General features: G+C 41.9%; 1 protein-coding gene across 5 annotated transcripts in view; it reads right to left on the reverse strand.

The window, feature by feature from the left end:
- Window positions 1-20039, reverse strand: part of TMCC1 (transmembrane and coiled-coil domain family 1) — a 107246-nt gene that overhangs the window by 23264 nt on the left and 63943 nt on the right. The window contains exon 1 of one of the 5 annotated variants that reach the window (XM_083429048.1): window positions 14623-14871. The exons of the other annotated variants lie outside the window; for them this stretch is intronic. Coding sequence (XP_083285174.1) covers window positions 14623-14652 — 30 coding nt within the window. The 5' untranslated portion in view covers window positions 14653-14871. Of the gene's footprint in view, window positions 1-14622; window positions 14872-20039 lie in introns of those variants that run through there. 5 annotated transcript variants of the gene reach the window in all.

Raw genomic sequence — 20039 nt, forward strand, 5'->3', positions numbered from 1 at the left:
TATTAGCACCACTTCTGTCATCTCTTAATGAAGTGGATCTGGGCAGCTTCATGCTGAAAATATTGTTATATGCCACCCTATCTTTGAGCGGTGTGAAATTACAGAGGTACCAGGCACACTTTAACCCAGGGGGACACAGACTCTGGTGTCTTTATGATGTATGGTTTATTTACACACATATATAATCTGAAGCCTACAGTGGAAGGGCCCACAGCCTTCCTCCCCCGGAAGTTTCTGTCTCACTCATAGACACAGCAGCATCCTTGCCTTTTTCAGAGAATGGTCGTATCCCACATGTTCTAACCCAAGACCAGGTCTTTTGTAACACAGAGAGAGGCCCCACTATCTGCATTCTCACACTTAGTTCTTTGATGATTTGTTCTGCTAACGGCTCACTACTTCCAGGCTATTACCTCAAACAAGCTTTTACAGGGGTTGATTGCCTAGGATTAAAGGGGGTGCCAGAAACACAATTTGGGAAGTTTTCCGAGGTTCATTAACTCTTCACATGCTAATTGCAGGGGCTTTGAAGTGGGTCTTACATGCTCATACAGACCTATCTGAAGACAGAAGGATCTGTCACCCTGTTTTAACATACCAGTTCTAAAGTCTAACATTGATTAAACCGAGGCATTAAGCCTCCCACCAAAAGACCTGGTCTAGGGTTAGCAAGGTTATTAATATTAAGATACCAGCAGTTAAATGTTTATTTCTATTGGCAGAGACTGGTAAAAATATGCAAGTATTTAAAAATGCAGCTGATACAATACAGCAATAAATTATGGGATTCATTCCTCCTGCTCCCATCCTTTCACTTCAGTAGACAATGAGTAGACGCTACCTCACCTTTAAAGTTAAGATTATTTCCTGTTGTTATTATTGTAGGCCAGCTCAAACATGTTATGAAATTTGCAAACGAACAGTGACTAAATAAATATTAATAGGATGACAAAGTTTACGACACCAGACACACATACTCACATGTGTGGCACAAACTTCCTGCAGATTTAATAGAGTCTAACTGACATCTCCACAAACAGCAAAGATTAAAAAAGGAGGGCCTACAGTGATATCCACCTAATTCTCTAGCACTTTATCGCTTCACTTAATCAGTAAATATGGAAGAAGCCGGAGTATATATGTGTGTGCACATTAGGGAGGTGTTAAGAGATTGTTTCCACTGCAGGTGCAGTGTTGCTGTGAGGAATGTTACTTCTGCTGCCACAAGGCCTTAACCTCAGAGCACATTCCCACATTCACTTTGTGGTGACAAGGGGTCCCAATAAAAGCAGGGGCTCTGCATAGGGCAGAGCAACCTCTTTTCCAGGATTATAGAGAGCAATAAAATTCCTGGCAGATCCTCAAGAGTAAAGATCCTCATCTCCCCTTTTTCTAGTTCACAGAAAGGACAATTGATATTGTTTAATAGAAGACACTCTCTACCCAAAATATAAACAAACTGAGCCAATAGAATGGTGCTTTTTCCTGCTTGAATATTCTGCAGCCATTTCTACCATGTATTTATTGTAACCAAATGCTCTGGCTCATATTACTAGAGTGCCCGTTCCACATATGAATAAGAATGAAGGGGGAATTTCTTGGATCAACTATCTTTTAACATGAAGTTATCAAAGTGTAATGTAAACATTTTATCTACTCTCCTCTGCATACCAAACTTGAGGGATAACAGAGGTATTAATAACTTAATAAGCATGTGCCTCTCATACTTCCACCATTTACTGAAACGCAGATGCATAGAAAACCTGGGATTTTCCACATTTGTTCCTATTCATGTTGGAATATGATGCTTGATGTGGCAGCTTAAAAAAACCTAAAAAGATGGCAAGTTTATTTCTGAAGGTCACTGGTTTAATGATAAAGGCATGTGCCCATACAGGCTGCTTTTTCCAACACCAAGGATGATTCTGCAATATGTTCAGGCTTCCCATGAAATGCACATTGTACAACTGAAAAGCAAAGCAAGCATTTGCATCAAAATATGTGGCTGACCTAGGCAGCTATGTGACACATCAATTTTACTAATATTACTCCTCATAAAGAATGTGCCATTTATATTCAAGATTAACACTCACTCAGACGGGAGCCCTTACGCTTCCAAGCTTCTTAACTGCAGATGTTAAAAATGACTCAAGGATTATAAAAAGCCAAGCCAGCAAGGGAGGGGGGGAGGAGCATATCTAAGAATATTGCTTATTAATGAGCCACTAGAGTTGTAAACAGAGCAGCCAAATCAGACGCAGCAATGCTTTTCTGCAGGATCTCACCTTGCCAGGTTCACTGAAATGATTTTCACAGCACACACAGGTACAGCAACACCACATAAACATTGCCGCATGGCCCATCTGCAACACCCTGCTCAGTGCTAGGTACTGCTAGGACTGTCGCCCAGACCAACTACTCTGCTCCCTACATCTGTGAGACTGAAAGAGCTCTGGGCACTTGCTGTATAAACAGACCATTTGCCAAAACAAGCAGCCCTGTGTGCTCCAGTATCACTGATGCAAATGAATAGTTACACTGAGCTCACGCATGGTATATGCTTTTCCTTCAGCAGAGAACATTTTAAAAAATGCAAGCTCACCGTCACTTAAATTTAAAGCTACAGAGCACACAACTGTTATGCCCATTACAGCTCCAGGTCAATTACAATTCACTTTCCTTATATATGCTTCTCTGCCCCTGGGTGTTGGAAGTAACTTATGCTAGCTACCCAGGCCTTTGGCTCCTCCTCCCACCCCAAGTTTACAAGCTCTGCAATGCCTTGGAGCCAGGGTGAATAGGTGTATAGGACCTGGATACATGGACAGTTAGAGGGAAAAGCTTTCAAGTGGTTTTGAGCCAGATTACAACTTTGCCATAGGAAAAGCAAAACAGAAACACCAGAAAAACCAAAGGTTCAGACAACTTTGTCACCCACAGCATATCAAACTTTATCAAGGCTGGCATTAATTAGAGTGAGGAATTACGTGGGTATATTTTCAACTGATCAATGCAGATCTTTCAAGGGGCATCAAAGATGTTTGTTCCCAACTAATCAATGAGATCTCAGGAGAAATTCATCCACATAACCCAGTCAACTAAATTAATGTAGCCCTACTCACCTACAGTGGTAAACTGGATCTTTGCACCTGACTAAGGGCAAGAGTGGGGACGCGGGTGGCACTGTGGGTAAAAGCCTCAGCGCCTAGGGCTTGCCGATCGAAAGGTCGGCGGTTCGAATCCCCGCGGCGGGGTGCGCTCCCGTTGTTCGGTCCCAGCGCCTGCCAACCTAGCAGTTCGAAAGCACCCCCAGGTGCAAGTAGATAAATAGGGACCGCTTACTAGTGGGAAGGTAAACGGCGTTTCCGTGTGCGGCTCTGGCTTGCCAGAGCAGCGATGTCACGCTGGCCACGTGACCCGGAAGTGTCTTCGGACAGCGCTGGCCCCCGGCCTCCTTGAGTGAGATGGGCGCACAACCCTAGAGTCTGGCAAGACTGGCCCGTACAGGCAGGGGTACCTTTACCTTTAAGGGCAAGAGTGGAATGCAAAATAGAGGACACTGTTGTTGGTACAAGTGGTAGAGAAGTTTTGAATGCAGAAATGCAACTCAAGAGTTTTACAACATTCTCATTGTTCCTTCATTGGAAACATCTCATCATATTGTGACATGTGATTGAGGTTTCCCAATAGAGATGCCAGATTAAGACACTGTCCCAATACTATGCATGATGTTCGTTTGTGAAACCAGTAGATTGTAGTTTTATGATTTTGTGTTGTTTTTTCCATGGAATTTATTGTTAGCCACCCTGATATCCTTGAGGAAGGACAGAATATGAATTATTTTTAAAAATAAAAAGCTAACTAAGGTAACTTGGGTAGAGACTCCAACTTTCCAGAACATCTGTCATTGCCACTGTAGAAAAACCAACTTTCCATTATGAACACTGCTGCCGTAAAACAGTTTGGACATGAGCTGGATCTAGATTTACCAATCTAGAGGTGGGAAGGAGATTTCCTATTGTTCTCCCCCCCCCCCCCTACAGACCCCAGTACCACCTTCTACATTGTCCAGGACAGTTTCCCCTCCTTCTGAAGCAGATTTTCAGTGGAACAGACAAAAAACATCTCCCCTCTGCCCCTTCCAGCAGGAGATCCAACCTTGCACCTGTGTAGTCAAGCTCCTGATATCTTTAACCTGGCAGAGACTTATCTCAAAACATTGGGAATGAACTCAACATGCTCATTTTATAGGATAACTCATATAGTAGGCAACGGCAACTTGGAAGAAGTTCATTCCTGTTCTAATGAGATTCATTGTCTGATACACAGTGACCCATGAAGACTCTCAAAGAGATACTGTAACTGTCTACATTGCACACTAGGACAATTGAGACATCACAATAAAGCATGGTTTATCATTATGGGAGGGAGCCATAAGAAATCTAAGGCTTGCATGTGCTCCCTCACATACACACTCCTGCAAAGTTATAAAGAGGAGACTGGAAGCTTTGGCTTCCAGTTTTGATTAACTGCAGCTTGTTGTTTCATCCAAACCTGACAAACTGGTTACTCTTAGCCATGTTTTGTTGAAACAAACCAGCTCCATAACCCACAGACTACACTACACTAATTAAGGTCAACCAGTTTATCAGGTTTGGATGAAACAACAAGCTGCAGTTAATAATAATCATAATAATAAAAAAACTAGAGCAAAAGCTTCCAATCTCCTTCTCTTAGATAAGCTGGAAACCAGTTAAGCTCAAAACTTGTTGGATGCTCATAACACCTGCAGTTAACCAAGGCTCCTTTCCAAGTCTGTTTGGAACCAAGAAGTTTAGACAAATGAGGAAGGAGCAGTGTAATGTCCTTGCCAAAACAATGCTAGCAGAATAAGTACTCTAAGATTTAAAGTTAATAGACGCTCTCAGAGCAGACATGGTGAACATTTCTATGGGTTTCTCTCCAGGGATGCATTGGGATTGGTTTAACATGACACAAGTATAACATTTTGTGTGTGTGTGTGTGTGTGTGTGTGTGTAGGCCAGCTAAAAAAAAATACTTCATTCCAAAGCACTGGCAGAATAATTCAGAGATGGAAGAATAGATTTGTCAATGAATTTGGTAAGCTGAGGATTCTTTCTCATGTACAGGACAGTAAGTCAACTCAGTGCCTGTTAATGTCACATATAGAGCTTCCTCAAGCTTGATGGGGACAAATTCTGTTGCTTATTCCTCTCAATTGGGTGCAAGGTGGGGGGGAGGGAGAAGAGTGTGGAAATTGTTATATTGGAACTCAAAACCTTAATCCAGCAAATTCATATATATGATTATCCATGTACTTATAAACCACATTTATCTATAACAAAGAATAAAAATATTTCAGTGGTACATGAAAGTACACTGGCAGTCTAATAACTGATCACATTTCTATACATTGAAGACTGCATATTAATCTCAACATAAGTTCTGGGCTAAATTGGTTTCGCCTGTTTTCAACACAGCCAACAAACAAGAACCCCTCTTATAAAACCTATTTCAATTGAGACCATAGCTGGATGGTGGAAGGGGGGAGGAATAGCATGCATACCTATGGCCAACAATGCAGCCTTCAGGTCACTAAAAGAATATTTGTTTAAAAAAAATCCCTCTTAGTTATTATCCTTAAATAGTTCAGTTATTGTAGTTTGGTTTCCAATATATTAGAGAATGTTACTCCAAATGAAAGGATTTCTCTGTATAAGCCAGTTTTCATGCAGTGCACTTGTGTGCATACATAAAAGTGTATAACTATTTGTGGAATGCATGGCCCTTCAAAAGGCAGCTTGTTATGTAACTGGGGAAAAGCACTATGAATGGAAGAAAACAGCAGTACGGGTAGGGGGAACGATATGCATGACTGTTTCTTTATATATTGTTGCAAGGAACAAACACCCAGAAGAGGAGAGAAAAAGGGGATACTAAATTTCAAAATGTGAACAACATGCAGAAGACAGAAAAGTCAGCTAAAATAATTTTATAAGTTCATTTTATGCAAAACATTGATTCCAGGGGTAGCCCTCCAGATGGTGTTGGATTACAATTTTCAAGCTGAAAGCTAGGTATGGTACATACTGTAGCGTAATAGTATTTGGAAGGAACCACATTGGCTACCTCTGATTTGTCTATAATAAAGACAAGTTAAGATCAAGGGGATATAATTGAAGGATGAGATTATATGTAATATTCAGAATCAGACCGAAGAATATCCCTATAGAGGGTAACCATATTTTACTGCACTGGCAGATAAAACACACCTGTCTCCCAACCGCCTTCCAACGCATGTGCAGATGGGGGTTCACCCATCACCATTTGCCACTGGACCAGGCCCTCAGAGGTCCAGAGAGGCCCATGCAACTTCCAGCTTTTGAGCCCCCTAGCCATAATAAAAATAAAAAAGCAGCAACACATGAAAACCATATAAGGCACCTAAAAAGCATGGAACATAATTTGATTAAAAAAAATAAAGTAAGAAATGTTTTTATAGTCTTTTTCTTTGCAAAAACACTAATCGTTGAGAAAAAATTAGCTTACATACACTATCACAGTCTACATTAAACATTGCAACATTTCTCTAAACTAAGAGGTCCCAAATGCTGGATTTTTTTCTCATAGGGAAGTTGCTCCATCTCCTTAATTATTTGAGTTGCCTTTTTATTTAAGAGCAATTGTATGCTCCAGCAGCCTTAAGGGTTTTCAACGCAAAATCCATTTCCTAACTCCTTTATGCTGCAAATGTCTGGCACAATGGGGACCTGCCTAAGCTAGACGGCTTTCAGGCAAAAAAATTACGATCTCTGCTACAGGTCCCTAACTGCGTCCCCAACTCCATACATCCTTGTGTTAGAATCTGGTGAATGCCCAATCTCAACTAAAGCATGGTGGGGTGCCCTAAAACATTGGCTCAGGATTTCAGTGTTTGATCTAGGGAAGAGTTTGTATCAACATCTGACCAAAGAGGAGTTTGTCAGCAAATGGCAGAAAACCATGGCTAGAAAAGCCACCTCTAATGGTCTGTCACCTCCACCCCCATCTTTTTTACCTGGGTTATGAAGGCATCCTAAAAACACTAAATCAAGGATTATGGGATAATACACATAGTGAGTGACTTGTGATCTCGATCACATGCAGTCTGTAGTCCATTGGCTGTAGGAGTACAATATGGGCACGTTACATTAGAAACTTGACAGTACCAAATTATTGAAGGTTATTCACCAAAGCCAGACTAAACGTCTTTCCTTCTGCAGTGTTGGATGGCAGGTTGAGAGGAGTTCCCTACCAGGACAGACTTTGCTCGTGTGCCCACAACATCAATTCTATAAAACATATTTTGCTGCATTGTGCGAAATATGAGCAAGCCAGGGTTGAACTGATATTGCCCTTGCTGGTACCTTTCCCGGGAAAATCAGAGGCTCACTATGTGAGGTTCCTATTGGAAGACCAGACAAACGCTAGAAAATCAGAAGTGGCGAAGTTTTTATCGGTGGTTGCAAGAACCAATGATACCTATCTCTAACTCTGAACAAAATACTAAATTTTATCACCACAGGTGAGAGCTGAGTGCAGCGTGGGGACCAAAGGTGGACAAAGTACCCCAAAGGAGCACAACATGTCCCCCACCAATGTTAGTACTCCTTCCCTAACACCCTATACACCCCAAATAAGGAGCAGACATCATGATAACAGGAAACTTAGAACCAACCCTAGTAATTTATCAGACAAAAGTAGTCACATCTCTTCTTGAAATTTCATCACCATGACAATTACATTATTTGCTTTGCTTGCCACTCTCTATGAGCAGGAGATGAACTCAACCTGCATAATACAAGTTGCTTATTAACCAAATCAGTTTCTTACAGTTCCAGGGAGAATACCAGAATCTTGAGACACCCGAAAGAACAGCAGATTTATTGCAATGAAAGCTTTTATCTAAGTCTGGTATCTTTACAATGTCACTGGTGTTTTGTTTTGTTTTTCTTTTCCTTTTTACCATAGACTAGCATGTATATAAGGGACACGGGTGGTGCTGTGGGTTAAACCACAGAGCCTAGGGCTTGCCGATCAGAAGGTCAGCGGTTTGAATCCCCGCAACGGGGTGAGCTCCCGTTGTTCGGTCCCTGCTCCTGCCAACCTAGTAGTTCGAAAGCACATAAAAGTGCAAGTAGATAAATAGGTTCCGCTCTGGCAGGAAGGTAAACGGTGTTTCCGTGCGCTGCTCTGGTTCCCCAGAAGCAGCTTAGTCATGCTGGCCACATGACCTAGAAGCGGTACGCTGGCTCCCTCGGCCAATAAAGCGAGATGAGCGCCACAACCCCAGAGTCGGCCACGACTGGACCTAATGGTCAGGGGTCCCTTTACCTTTAGCATGTATATACCTTTGGAATCTTTCATTGTGAAAAGTTCCAGGAAATACACCTTGAAGTCTTCAGGCTTTTCTTACCTGGGACCTCTCTTTAGGCCAAACACACATTTGTGGGCATATTTATTAATATTATACCATATGTTTGAATGGTCATATTGTTCATCCATGACAGATGGCCATCCAACCTCTGCTTAAAAACCTCCAATGAAGGAGAGTCCACCACCTTCCAAGGGAGTCCATTCTACAATCAAACTGCTTTTACCGTCAAGCTGGGGCCCAACCCAAAATTTGGATACAGGACCATTGAATGTGTGGACTAGGTGTCATGGTTTACATGAGAAAAGAACCAACGATACGGGCACCACAGTTCAAGAAGGACACTGACAAACTGGAACGTGTCCAGAGGAGGGCAACCAAAATGGTCAAAGGCCTGGAAACGATGCCTTATGAGGAACGGCTAAGGGAGCTGGGCATGTTTAGCCTGGAGAAGAGGAGGTTAAGGGGGGATATGATAGCCATGTTCAAATATATAAAAGGATGTCACATAGAGGAGGGAGAAAGGTTGTTTTCTGCTGCTCCAGAGAAGCGGACACGGAGCAATGGATCCAAACTACAAGGAAGAAGATTCCACCTAAACATTAGGAAGAACTTCCTGACAGTAAGAGCTGTTCGACAGTGGAATTTGCTGCCAAGGAGTGTGGTGGAGTCTCCTTCTTTGGAGGTCTTTAAGCAGAGGCTTGACAACCATATGTCAGGAGTGCTCTGATGGTGTTTCCTGCTTGGCAGGGGGTTGGACTCGATGGCCCTTGTGGTCTCTTCCAACTCTATGATTCTATATCTGTGGGAGGCAAGGCTCTTCAGCTGAGATACCATGTTATCGAAAATCAAGTATTTTTTATAACCTTAATGTAATTATCTGCTTTAAACACTTATTGCCTTCAGGGGTTCAAAAGTGTAGATAATAGAGATCTGCTTCGCAGCAAGCATGCTAACAACATTTTTTTTCATTTATTAGTCATAGTTCATCATATGAACTCTGAATACAATTAAGACATCTAGCATAATAAAAAATATACACTTGGTTAAGTACTTCTACTTCTGTCACATGTTCTGGAAACAAAGGCAACAGTTTGTATATTTCCTTAGCCAAGAAGTTATGTCAGTAGTTTCTACAGCATGTTGAATACACACACACACACACACACACACACACGACAAAAGCAATATTTAAACTGAACCTTCATTTCCCACAAGATTACAAGATAAAATGGGATTTATGGAGCCCCAAGTTCACCTCTGAATGGCAAATACATCTATGCCAATTTACAAAACATGCCTGTTTTGCACAACTATACATTCAATATGATCAGTTGTGGATTAATTTTTGCTTATCTTTTACAAACAAAAATTAGCTTACAATATAAAAAGGTAGTAATTAGGATGAATTACTTTCAAGTAAATCATTGGCAGATTTACTATTTCTAGCTATACAGCTAGAGTTGACAGCTATGAAACTAAATAGAGAAAGAAAAGACTTCTAACATAGGAGAATTTCATTTCTGGTTCAGGGAACTCTGTCAATGGTTCAGCTGGGCTTCTTCACCCAAGTCCTCACCAGTTTACCTACAAACAGGAAGCTTGCCTCATTATCAAGTACACTGTTATATTGATTTATTCAGAATGTGAAATGCTTACTTACCATCTACATTTGCTAATCGGCTTGCAACCCAGGCAAGACCACTTACACCTAGAGTCTTGATGCTTAAACCCTGGTATCACTTAGGCTGAAAGAGAACTTAAGAAAACAGGACTCTTGCCACAACAGAATAGTCTAGCCTACTATACTACAGAGCGTGTAAACCCGTAGCAATGGAGGCAAGGTTAATGGCAGGACCTCTGATGAGCTTCACATGAACTTATTTAAATAAGCTAATAACTGAGAGATAATTTTTTACAAATTCCAACTGCTCCCCAGCACCTGAAGTCTTTAATGATACCAAACACTGGTTCAGTGCTGTTTAATTGTGGTATGTGGTTTGCCACCCTCATAGCAGTAGAGATGTCTACTAATCAGAAGGATCTCTATTTGACCACAGAACCACTCAAACAAAGTCTGTTTCAGCACGTATACTAGCAAAAGCTAGAGAACACACTGGGTAACACATATATTTTAATCCATATTTAATTTATTCCAGTTTGATAACCTAACATTCCTAGCCCAGTCTGCATGCATATCAGGGTTTATTGCAGACACTAGACTTTGTCCAATGGATATATATATATGCATTAGTACTGTTCCTGCTAGAGAACTGAAACAAAGGAGATATTTTAGTGTGATGGATTGTAGGACTGAGAGTTCTTGCCCCCCAATTCTATCTACTTTCTTTGCTCCATTTAAAATGGCTTATAATTGTCCCCACATTTGGGGAATGCACTCCTAGCATTCCACCTCCCCCTTGTATAGTATCCAAAATATGCATTTAAGAAGTTCAAATATGCATTAGCTCAAATTACAATGCATATAAACTTGGCCAAACTAGATATTTGGTGAAAAGCAGCCTTGAGAAGTTGCAACTGGAACAACAGCATGGGAAAGAGATGGATCCTTTTGTCCTCATCAGATATTTTAATGCTCAAAATAGCCCCCACCCAAGCTTATTTTCCCCTTTAAGGGTACAAAACACACTTTACCAATCAATACACTGAATAAATCAAGCTTGCTTTACATATCCTGTTTGGCTATAGTTTAGCCTGCAGAGGGCACTCCAGATGAAGATAAAACATTGCATTTGTGAAATCTGTATTCATAGATGGATTGTGAATTTTTAGATCAAACTCTTATCTTAGATTGCCACAAACACAAATGTTAACGCACACTTATTTATATTATGAATATTTACATGATTAGAAATGTGTGGATCAAACAGATTTTACATGAATTAATTTATAGGTAATTTTAAACATATGCTGGGAACATTTTAAAGATGTTCATACTTGCAGTATTAACAAAAATTATGTTTTTGCTCTGGAATGAAAAGGGGGGAGGGAAGTGACATGATGCTAGAAAAAGCAAAAATCCATTTAAAGAAAGCCCCTAGTGTACACAGCACTTGTTATTTATTTTAAGGATATACACCACATTTCTCCACTTCCAAAATGAAAGCACTCAGATGCTTATGCAACACCAAATAAAAAAAATCTATAAAACACAAAAAGTAGCACTTAAAAACACTGCCATTCTTTATATGCAATATACATTTTGGGGGGGAAATGCATGTCATTTCAGAACGCTATATGACCCACTCTACTAACAGCAAATATATAAATCCCTCTCCACTAACACCAAATGTAACCTATATCTTTACATGCATAGCATTTATGAGCTAAAGCAATAATTCAGCAAGAGAAATATGTCTATTCAGATTCCAGTTCACCCAGGGGTTTAGCTCAATCTTCATGTTGCACTGTGATGTTTGGGTGAAGTGCAGTATACAAACTGAGTAAATAATAAATAATTATAATTATAAAGCCAGGCCCTAAACAAATCCTACTGCTTGTTGCTAACCACCTCATCTGGAGAGAAGAATTGTAGATACTTGCAGCTGTAGAAATGAATAATGAATTTGGTGTTGTTAGGATAAGCAACCGTACCACTGATTTCAGGGTCAGCCCTAACATTACGTGGGATGAGGCAGCTACCTCAGGCTGTGTATGCTGGAGGGCAGGAAGCAACAGTGAGGTGCTGGAGGATGGAGCAGTGGCCTGCCTTGAGCCCCTAAGCTAGCTGCCCATCCTCAAGTGCAGTGATGGATGCTGTCCCTTCAGTACGTGAGATCCAACTGCCAGGTTGGGTGGTTTTTATACATGAAGCAGAGCATTCGCAAAAAGCAGCAAAACAATTTGACAGATATGAATATAAGAGATGAAGTATATGCCCTACATAAATTGGGCTGATGGCAAAATCAACTTCTAAAAAAATGCCAGGGTGTGTGGCCAGTATATTGTAGGGACCACGAGGGGAAAAGAGGCGCAACATGCCTGTGTGGTGGGTGCTTTCTTCACAGGTCCAGAAATTGAGACAACTGCAGTACAGTACTTTGTTTCTACACAACCAGTATTGCATCGCCACTACCTGGCCCTTAAGATTCCTCACAATGGAGGCAACAAGCATTAAGAACAGGCCTTGCTCCCACAAGACTGGAGTCCCACTGGATCAGACAAAGGTCCACCATTCTGCTTTACCTAGTGGCCAACCAGGTGCCTCGGGAAACCACAACAATGCACCTAAGCACAATACTTAGGAGAGGAAGTTATAGCCACTTATATGGGTGGAAATGCAACCAATACACTCAAGAACATCACTGAACCAGCTGAACTGCTTCCCGGCAGGACAGGACGAAAGAACAGGTTGTGCCACTTCCAACAAACTTGCCAACTGTAACCTGCTCACTTTATTCCACAGAACTTAGTGGGAACCACTGAGAATCAAATGTATTCCTGTCTGCCAAGTTTTATTTATTATTCTTTCTTTACTGCATTTATATCCCACTTTTACCTCCAAGAAGCTCAAAGTGGTATAATTGATTCCCCCCCCCCCCCAATCTCTATCAATTCTCATAAGAACCCTTGTGACTGAGAGGTGGTGACTGGCATCACTTTATGATCATGCTAGAAAGCAAATGTCAGCAAATCAGTGTGGTCTTATGGATAAATAAGAGTGTTGAGTTTTGACAAGGGAGACTTGGGTTAAAATCCCACAGGCCCACAAAATTCACTGGTCTTGAGGAAGTCACTAATAATCAGACTAATCTGCTTTGGAAATGTTTGTTGTGTTATAGTTACCTTCTTCCAATTTAATCTCTTACTACCCATCTTTAATTTGCAACGATTATGCATTGTATTTTAACTACCTATCACTCATTCCACAGCAAATGAAAGGAACTTTAAATGCTCTCTATTTTCACTGTTTAAGCCCCAACAAAGCAGCTCTGTTCTGGGAACAAGAGCACAGAGAACAAATACAGTATGTCATTCTCTTATTTTCATTCCTATGTATTTCTTATTTGAAACTACTCCTCTACCCCCCCCCCCATTTTTTGCATCTCCTGATACAACTGGTAGCTGACTTTAAAGCTGCACAATGCCACAAGCCACTGAACTTTTATAACCTCTGAGCAAACAAACTGTGATTCAGCCATGCTGACAAAAAAACAATCAAATAAACCAAAACTTTCTGCAAACTCAAACAACAAGGAAAGAGTAACCATAGGACAAAGGAAATAAATTCTCTCTGGAGGTGGGAGGACTTCTTAAGTTCATTCAAATGGCTGTGTTAAGGAATATTAACAGATCTAACGTAAGCTGATTAGGAAACCAACTTTTACTATATTAAGAGCAGTGAGGACCAAACATTCCAATTTCATAATCAAAGTACCTCATTCAATATTTGCCTGTTAATACTACCAATAAATGCACGATCTAGATAGACAGAAGAGAGGCAAACTCTGTTTTAACTAAAATATAAATGCTACTCAATGACAAACCAATGCTTTACCCTTCTGAAATTCTAACATGTTCATGCAGATTGAATTTCAGTTTGTTGCTAAAGCAAAGACTGACCTCAAAGCCCTAAGGGGGGGAAATCACTTTGCATAACTACAAACAGCTCTAATGAGGATGAAAAGGGACAAGAACCTTTTGTATTATGATTTATTTCATAGAAAAGGGCAGCTTTATGATGCCCAATTATTCTTCCATCATAAAAGCAAGCAAAAGAAATGTGCACAAACACACCATTTATTACTGGCACTATTTATATGACACAAATGGAACAAAAACCACCACCATAAAACCATTTCAAGTCCATCTCATTACAGTTCCAAAACAGACCAAGCAGGCATGAACAACAGAAAAGGTATGGTTAAAGTCATTCATCCAAGCCTCCCACTTTCGAACCCTTCTACATGATGAATATGGTTTATGCCTGCTATATATTTCTGACATATTTCATGCTCTCGATCAGCCTGGATAACCAGGACTTTAGTGTAAGTCTACGACAGAATGAAAAAAAACAAAAGCAGACAGCAGCTATTTCAGAAATGAATGGAGCATCTTTTGAAGGAATGCTTCATTGCATGTATTCAATGCCTATCTGCATGTTGAGCTTTCTCTCACTAGAACTTTAGCAAAAGCGCCACTAAAGAAGGGAGGGTAACAAAACATACTGTATCAGAAGAGGATGTCGAGGTTTCCATGCTGGCTCTGAAACAAGCAAAAGAACGTGCAGTAAAGCCGAAGGCTTCTCCCTAGCTTGAACATGCTGTCCTAGAGAGTAAGGTTAAGCAGAATGTTGCTCTAGCCTTGTTAGACTGAATTCTGTCCTGCCAATGCAGTATGAATAGAATATGAAGCAGGGGCACCCTAGGCATGTTGGCAGAGCTCTGAGTGGATGTTCCAGAAAGAGAGGGCGACTCCTAACAAGCAAACTGCTCTGTGTGTCACATGAACAATCTTCAGCTGTGTCACGAAGCCCACTAAAAATATTCCCAGCCTCTGACAGAGAAAAACAAAGCTGGAGTTCCTTTTTTTTTTTTGGTAACAGAACTGCAAGCAAGGATGATTTCTTCCTTACAGATATAGAAAGAACAACACCACGTTTGGAGGGAAGGCAAAAAAGCTACACTACAGACTACATTTTAGCTTTAATAGTGGTGACTTGGAAACAGCTCCCCCCATCCCATATGAACATACCTGCCTCCATCAACACCCACACTTGGAGTTCTGGGTTTCTGTGTCTCCGTCTTCTAAAGGATGTTAAGTGGTAATTTGGGGCAGTGGCATCAAAACTATGCAACTCTCTCCATAGGGAAACTTACTTTACTTGTCCTTTGATGGCCTCATGATAGCAGGCTACCTTATCTTCTTTTTAAGAGAGACTTTAAACTTGCCTGAGTGATCTTTCATGATAATTTGACTGCTGCATTTATTATTAACCCTCCATGTTGCTGCTACTAACTGCCCCTCAATACACACTGACTGTGTTAGAACATCATGTTAAATCAGGGGTCATAGCCCCTTTTGGCCCATAGGTACATCTGCAAACTGGATAAACTGTCATGGGCACCCCCGCCACCCTGCAACTAATCGCATACTGAAACCCAGTCTATTGGCTAAAACAGACTGCTTCTTTCAAGCCTAATTTCATATTTCATGGGTGGGAGGGGTGTGGTGGGGAAGTGGCTCTGTGGGCACAGTGGAAGGCCTCTCTGGACACACATGCAGGTACCATGCTGGTAACCCCTGCAGTAAACCATAGTTAACATTTGACTAAGGTTTAGTGTGAAGGAGTAGTACATTGGGGCATGCTGCTCAAAAGTGTCTGCTTTGGCCTTACCTGGGCCACAAGGAACAAACCAGAAAGTTTGGCTTCCATGCAAACAAACCATGAGTGGTAGCCAAAGTTTTTTTAGAGAAAACTACCTGGAGTTTAGATGACACAACATGCCAAGGTTTGCTGCTCCTGAGATGGCAATGGATTTTGTCATGTATCTACCAGCAAGCAGCACATTCACATTAACTATAATAACTCACAGGACCTCGGTTTATGAGAGCTTTTTGCAAGGAATTTTTTTGCCTCTGCAGCTAGTGACAATGAATCAAGCTTGCTAAATTCGACTACTTCAAGATCAGAGCAGCTTCCATCTCCTTCTAGAACAATATTTTTAACCAGTTTCTATTCTTGTTAAATCAGAAAATCATGGTGAGAATTGATGAACCTGCTTCTCCACCTCATACCCAAATAAGAGTAAGGCTTACTGCTAAGTCTTCAGGGCCAAATTTAAAGGCACAAGTGTTTACTTTACTTTTATCCCACTTTTTTAAAAAAAAATTAATACAGTTTACAAAATTAAATGTGCTGCAACAGAACAGGCACAAGAAAATAAATACCAACAATCCAGAATATAAAATTAGCGCCAACCAAATTCTTGGTACTGTTCTCTATATTCATAGTGTTCTCTCTTGAAGATTTCTAATTTAAATTTTGTCATGTGTTTTAGCACACATACCTATGTTTTCAACTCAACTGGGTCATTCAATTTCATCATGATTTCACAGAATGACAAAGGACTCCTTTGGAGCCCATAAATCAGGACGACCTTATCAATGTTCCAAAAAACAGCCGCCAACAGGTTTACCACACCTATCAGTCAATCACCTATTCCCACCACCCTTCTGAGTAATACCCCTCCCCACCCTCTCACTATATATAAGGGTCTGGTAACATCTGTTTCAGTGTATCTGAAGAAGTGTGCATGCACACAAAAGCTCATACCAGTAACAAACTTAGCTGGTCTCTAAGGTGCTACTGCAAGGAATTTTTTTATTTTCTTTCGACTACGGCAGACCAACATGGCTACCTACCTGTAACTAAAAAACATGACTTTTTAAAAAGACCACTGAATTTAGAAGTGATGTTTTGAATTCAAGTATAATAACACATATCATGCAAGCACTCATTCAGTTCAGCTGCTAAATTATGAACTCTAAATACTGAAACGATGTTAGAAACATCCACACTCAAACAAATCAGGAAAACACCTAAAAAAACAGCCTTCTCAAGTTAAAGAAGGGTTCCTTAAGTTGTTTGAAGCAGAACTAATTCTACATCAGCAGATGGAGCTCTAGTCTAAGGGTGGGATTCAATGCTGCACTAAGGAGCTCATTCAGGCATTGCAAGTATTTCTGCTTGCCAGATGGAACAATCTCTCCCCTCCTCACACTGTGTGCTGTTCTGAGGTTTCTCCCAACCCTCCCAAACAGATTTCAGGAGGGGCAGGAGGACTCCTGTTAGAGGACTCACTGTGCTGGCTTCTCCTAGTGGAACAACTTAGTTGCATTCAACCCCCACTATTCACTGCCTCTACCTATGTAATTGTTCCTTTGCGTAATTGTTAAATCTCAGAGTAATTTATTGTCCCTTTTGTTAATGTAATGTGCACATATATGGCTCAATACCCAGTAACAATACTAATGGGAATAAAAGGCACACATCATTTCAGAATTTGCATAAGAGGCCTTACTGAAAGGCTCTAAGGCTCCCAAAAGAAATAAGATTATTATTACCGTATTTTTCGCCCTATAGGACGCACCGTCCCATAAGGCGCACCTAGTTTTTTTGGGGGGAAATAAAGGAAAAAAATTATTTCCCCCCCAGGCGCGGGGTTGGGGAAGCCCGAGCTTCCCCCGACCCCAGCCCCCAAACAGGCAGCTCTCTGCAAGCCGTGGGAGCCCAGTGCTGGCTCCCGCTGCTGGCGGAGAGGTCCGTGAAGCCTGGGCGCGCTGAGCTCAGCGCGCGCAGGCTTCGGCATGCAGGCACCTCTCCGCCAGCAGCGGGAGCGCTCCCGCTGCTGGCGGAGAGGTCCGCGAAGCCTGGGCGCGCTGAGCTCAGCGCGCGCAGGCTTCGGCATGCAGGCACCTCTCCGCCAGCAGCGGGAGCGCTCCCGCTGCTGGCGGAGAGGTCCGCGAAGCCTGGGCGCGCTGAGCTCAGCGCGCGCAGGCTTCGGCATGCAGGCACCTCTCCGCCAGCAGCGGGAGCGCTCCCGCTGCTGGCGGAGAGGTCCGCGAAGCCTGGGCGCGCTGAGCTCAGCGCGCGCAGGCTTCGGCATGCAGGCACCTCTCCGCCAGCAGCGGGAGCGCTCCCGCTGCTGGCGGAGAGGTCCGCGAAGCCTGGGCGCGCTGAGCTCAGCGCGCGCAGGCTTCCGCATGCAGGCACCTCTCCGCCAGCAGCGGGAGCGCTCCCGCTGCTGGCGGAGAGGTCCGCGAAGCCTGGGCGCGCTGAGCTCAGCGCGCGCAGGCTTCCGCATGCAGGCACCTCTCCGCCAGCAGCGGGAGCGCTCCCGCTGCTAGCGGAGAGGTCCGCGAAGCCTGCATTCGCCCCATAGGACGCACCCAGATTTCCCCTTCATTTTTGGAGGGGAAAAAGTGCGTCCTATAGGGCGAAAAATACAGTAATCATGCAAGAAGCCTTTAAAATAGGTCTGGCTTAATAAAAATAAAAATAATCTTTTCAACAAGCAATAAGCAAGGTGTACAAGTTCTATACTATCAAGCTTATTCTTGTTCTGTAGCTAAAAAATACTTTGCCTATTACAGATCAGATACAACCCAGGAACACATGATCCAACCAAAGTAAAACTTGCAGTTCCTTGATCACAGAGTTAAAGCACATACAAGTCTTCCATTAAAATCAATCAAATCTAAAAATGTTCAGCCAACTGTAATACATCCAATGCACTTATGACAATGTAAACACAGAAACAAAGAACATAGAATTGTAGAAAAGACTGAGGATCATCTAGTCCAACTCCCTGCAATGCAGGAATATGCAGTCATCCCATACAGCAGGCATGTCCAAAGTCTGTTTTGGGAGCCTAATCTGGCCCGCCAGTCAATTTAATCTGGCCCCTGTGGCAGTATATGTCGTGGGATAAAATACATATATATATAAAAAGCTCAGCAACTTCATTGCCTCCCAGTACGTTTCTGAGCACAATTCAAAGTGTTGGTGCTGAACTTTAAAGCCCTAAACGGCCTCGGTCCAGTATACCTGAAGGAGCGTCTCCACCCCCATCCAGCACCGAGGGCCTTCTGGCGGTTCCCTCACTGCGAGAAGCCAAATTACAGGGAACCAGGCAGAGAGCCTTCTCGGTAGTGGCACCCTCCCTATGGAACGCCCTCCCACCAGATGTCAAAGAGAACAACAACTACCAGACTTTTAGAAGACATCTGAAGGCAGCCCTGTTTAGGGAAGCTTTTAATGTTTGATGTATCACAGTATTTTAATATTCTTTTGGAAGCCGCCCAGAGTGGCTGGGGATACCCAGCCAGATGGGCAGGGTATAAATAATAAAAATTTTATTATTATTATTATTATTATTATTATTATTATTATTATTATTACTACTACTACTACTATTATCCAAAATCCAGCTTTGGTCAGCCCCCCCAAGTGTTCACCTTATCAAATCTGGCCCTCTCTGGAAAAAGTTTGGGCACCCCTTGCATACAGGGATCGAACCAGCAACCTTGGGCATTATCAGCATCACACTCTAACCAATTGAGCTATTCAGGCTCTTCATCACAGATTGAGTTTGACGGGGGGGAAACCTCTTAAAATTAGTTCAAATGACTAGCTAAATACTGGCCACACATTTTAAAAACAATTTATTGGAATTAATCCTGCAATAGGTTAGATACATATTACACACTGGTTTTATTTATGACAACTAGTTTGCCAGAACACACAATTTAAATTTGGTATGAACAGGTAGACCAATTCTAGCCATCTGTATTAACCAAATCCTTACTGGAGACTCTGTTTTTGCAGCAGTGTGACAAAATACAAAATACACTTTAATACAATATAGCCTTTTACTTCTGGCTTTGCCTCCATGTTAAGGAAGTAGATATGAAATAATAAAGGAAAGTGTATTTCAACCAATAAGCTACCCTACACTGGATGCCTTCCAGGACAGATCAACAGAGTTCACACCAAGCACGAACCCACCTATTCCCTTCAAAATTAATCACTTCACCCCTCTTCACAATCATTTTATTTTGAGTCTTTTAAAGCTGATTGCTT

The sequence above is a fragment of the Podarcis tiliguerta genome, assembly GCF_965153285.1.
Source record: "Podarcis tiliguerta genome assembly, chromosome: 2".
Lineage (NCBI taxonomy): Eukaryota > Metazoa > Chordata > Lepidosauria > Squamata > Lacertidae > Podarcis > Podarcis tiliguerta.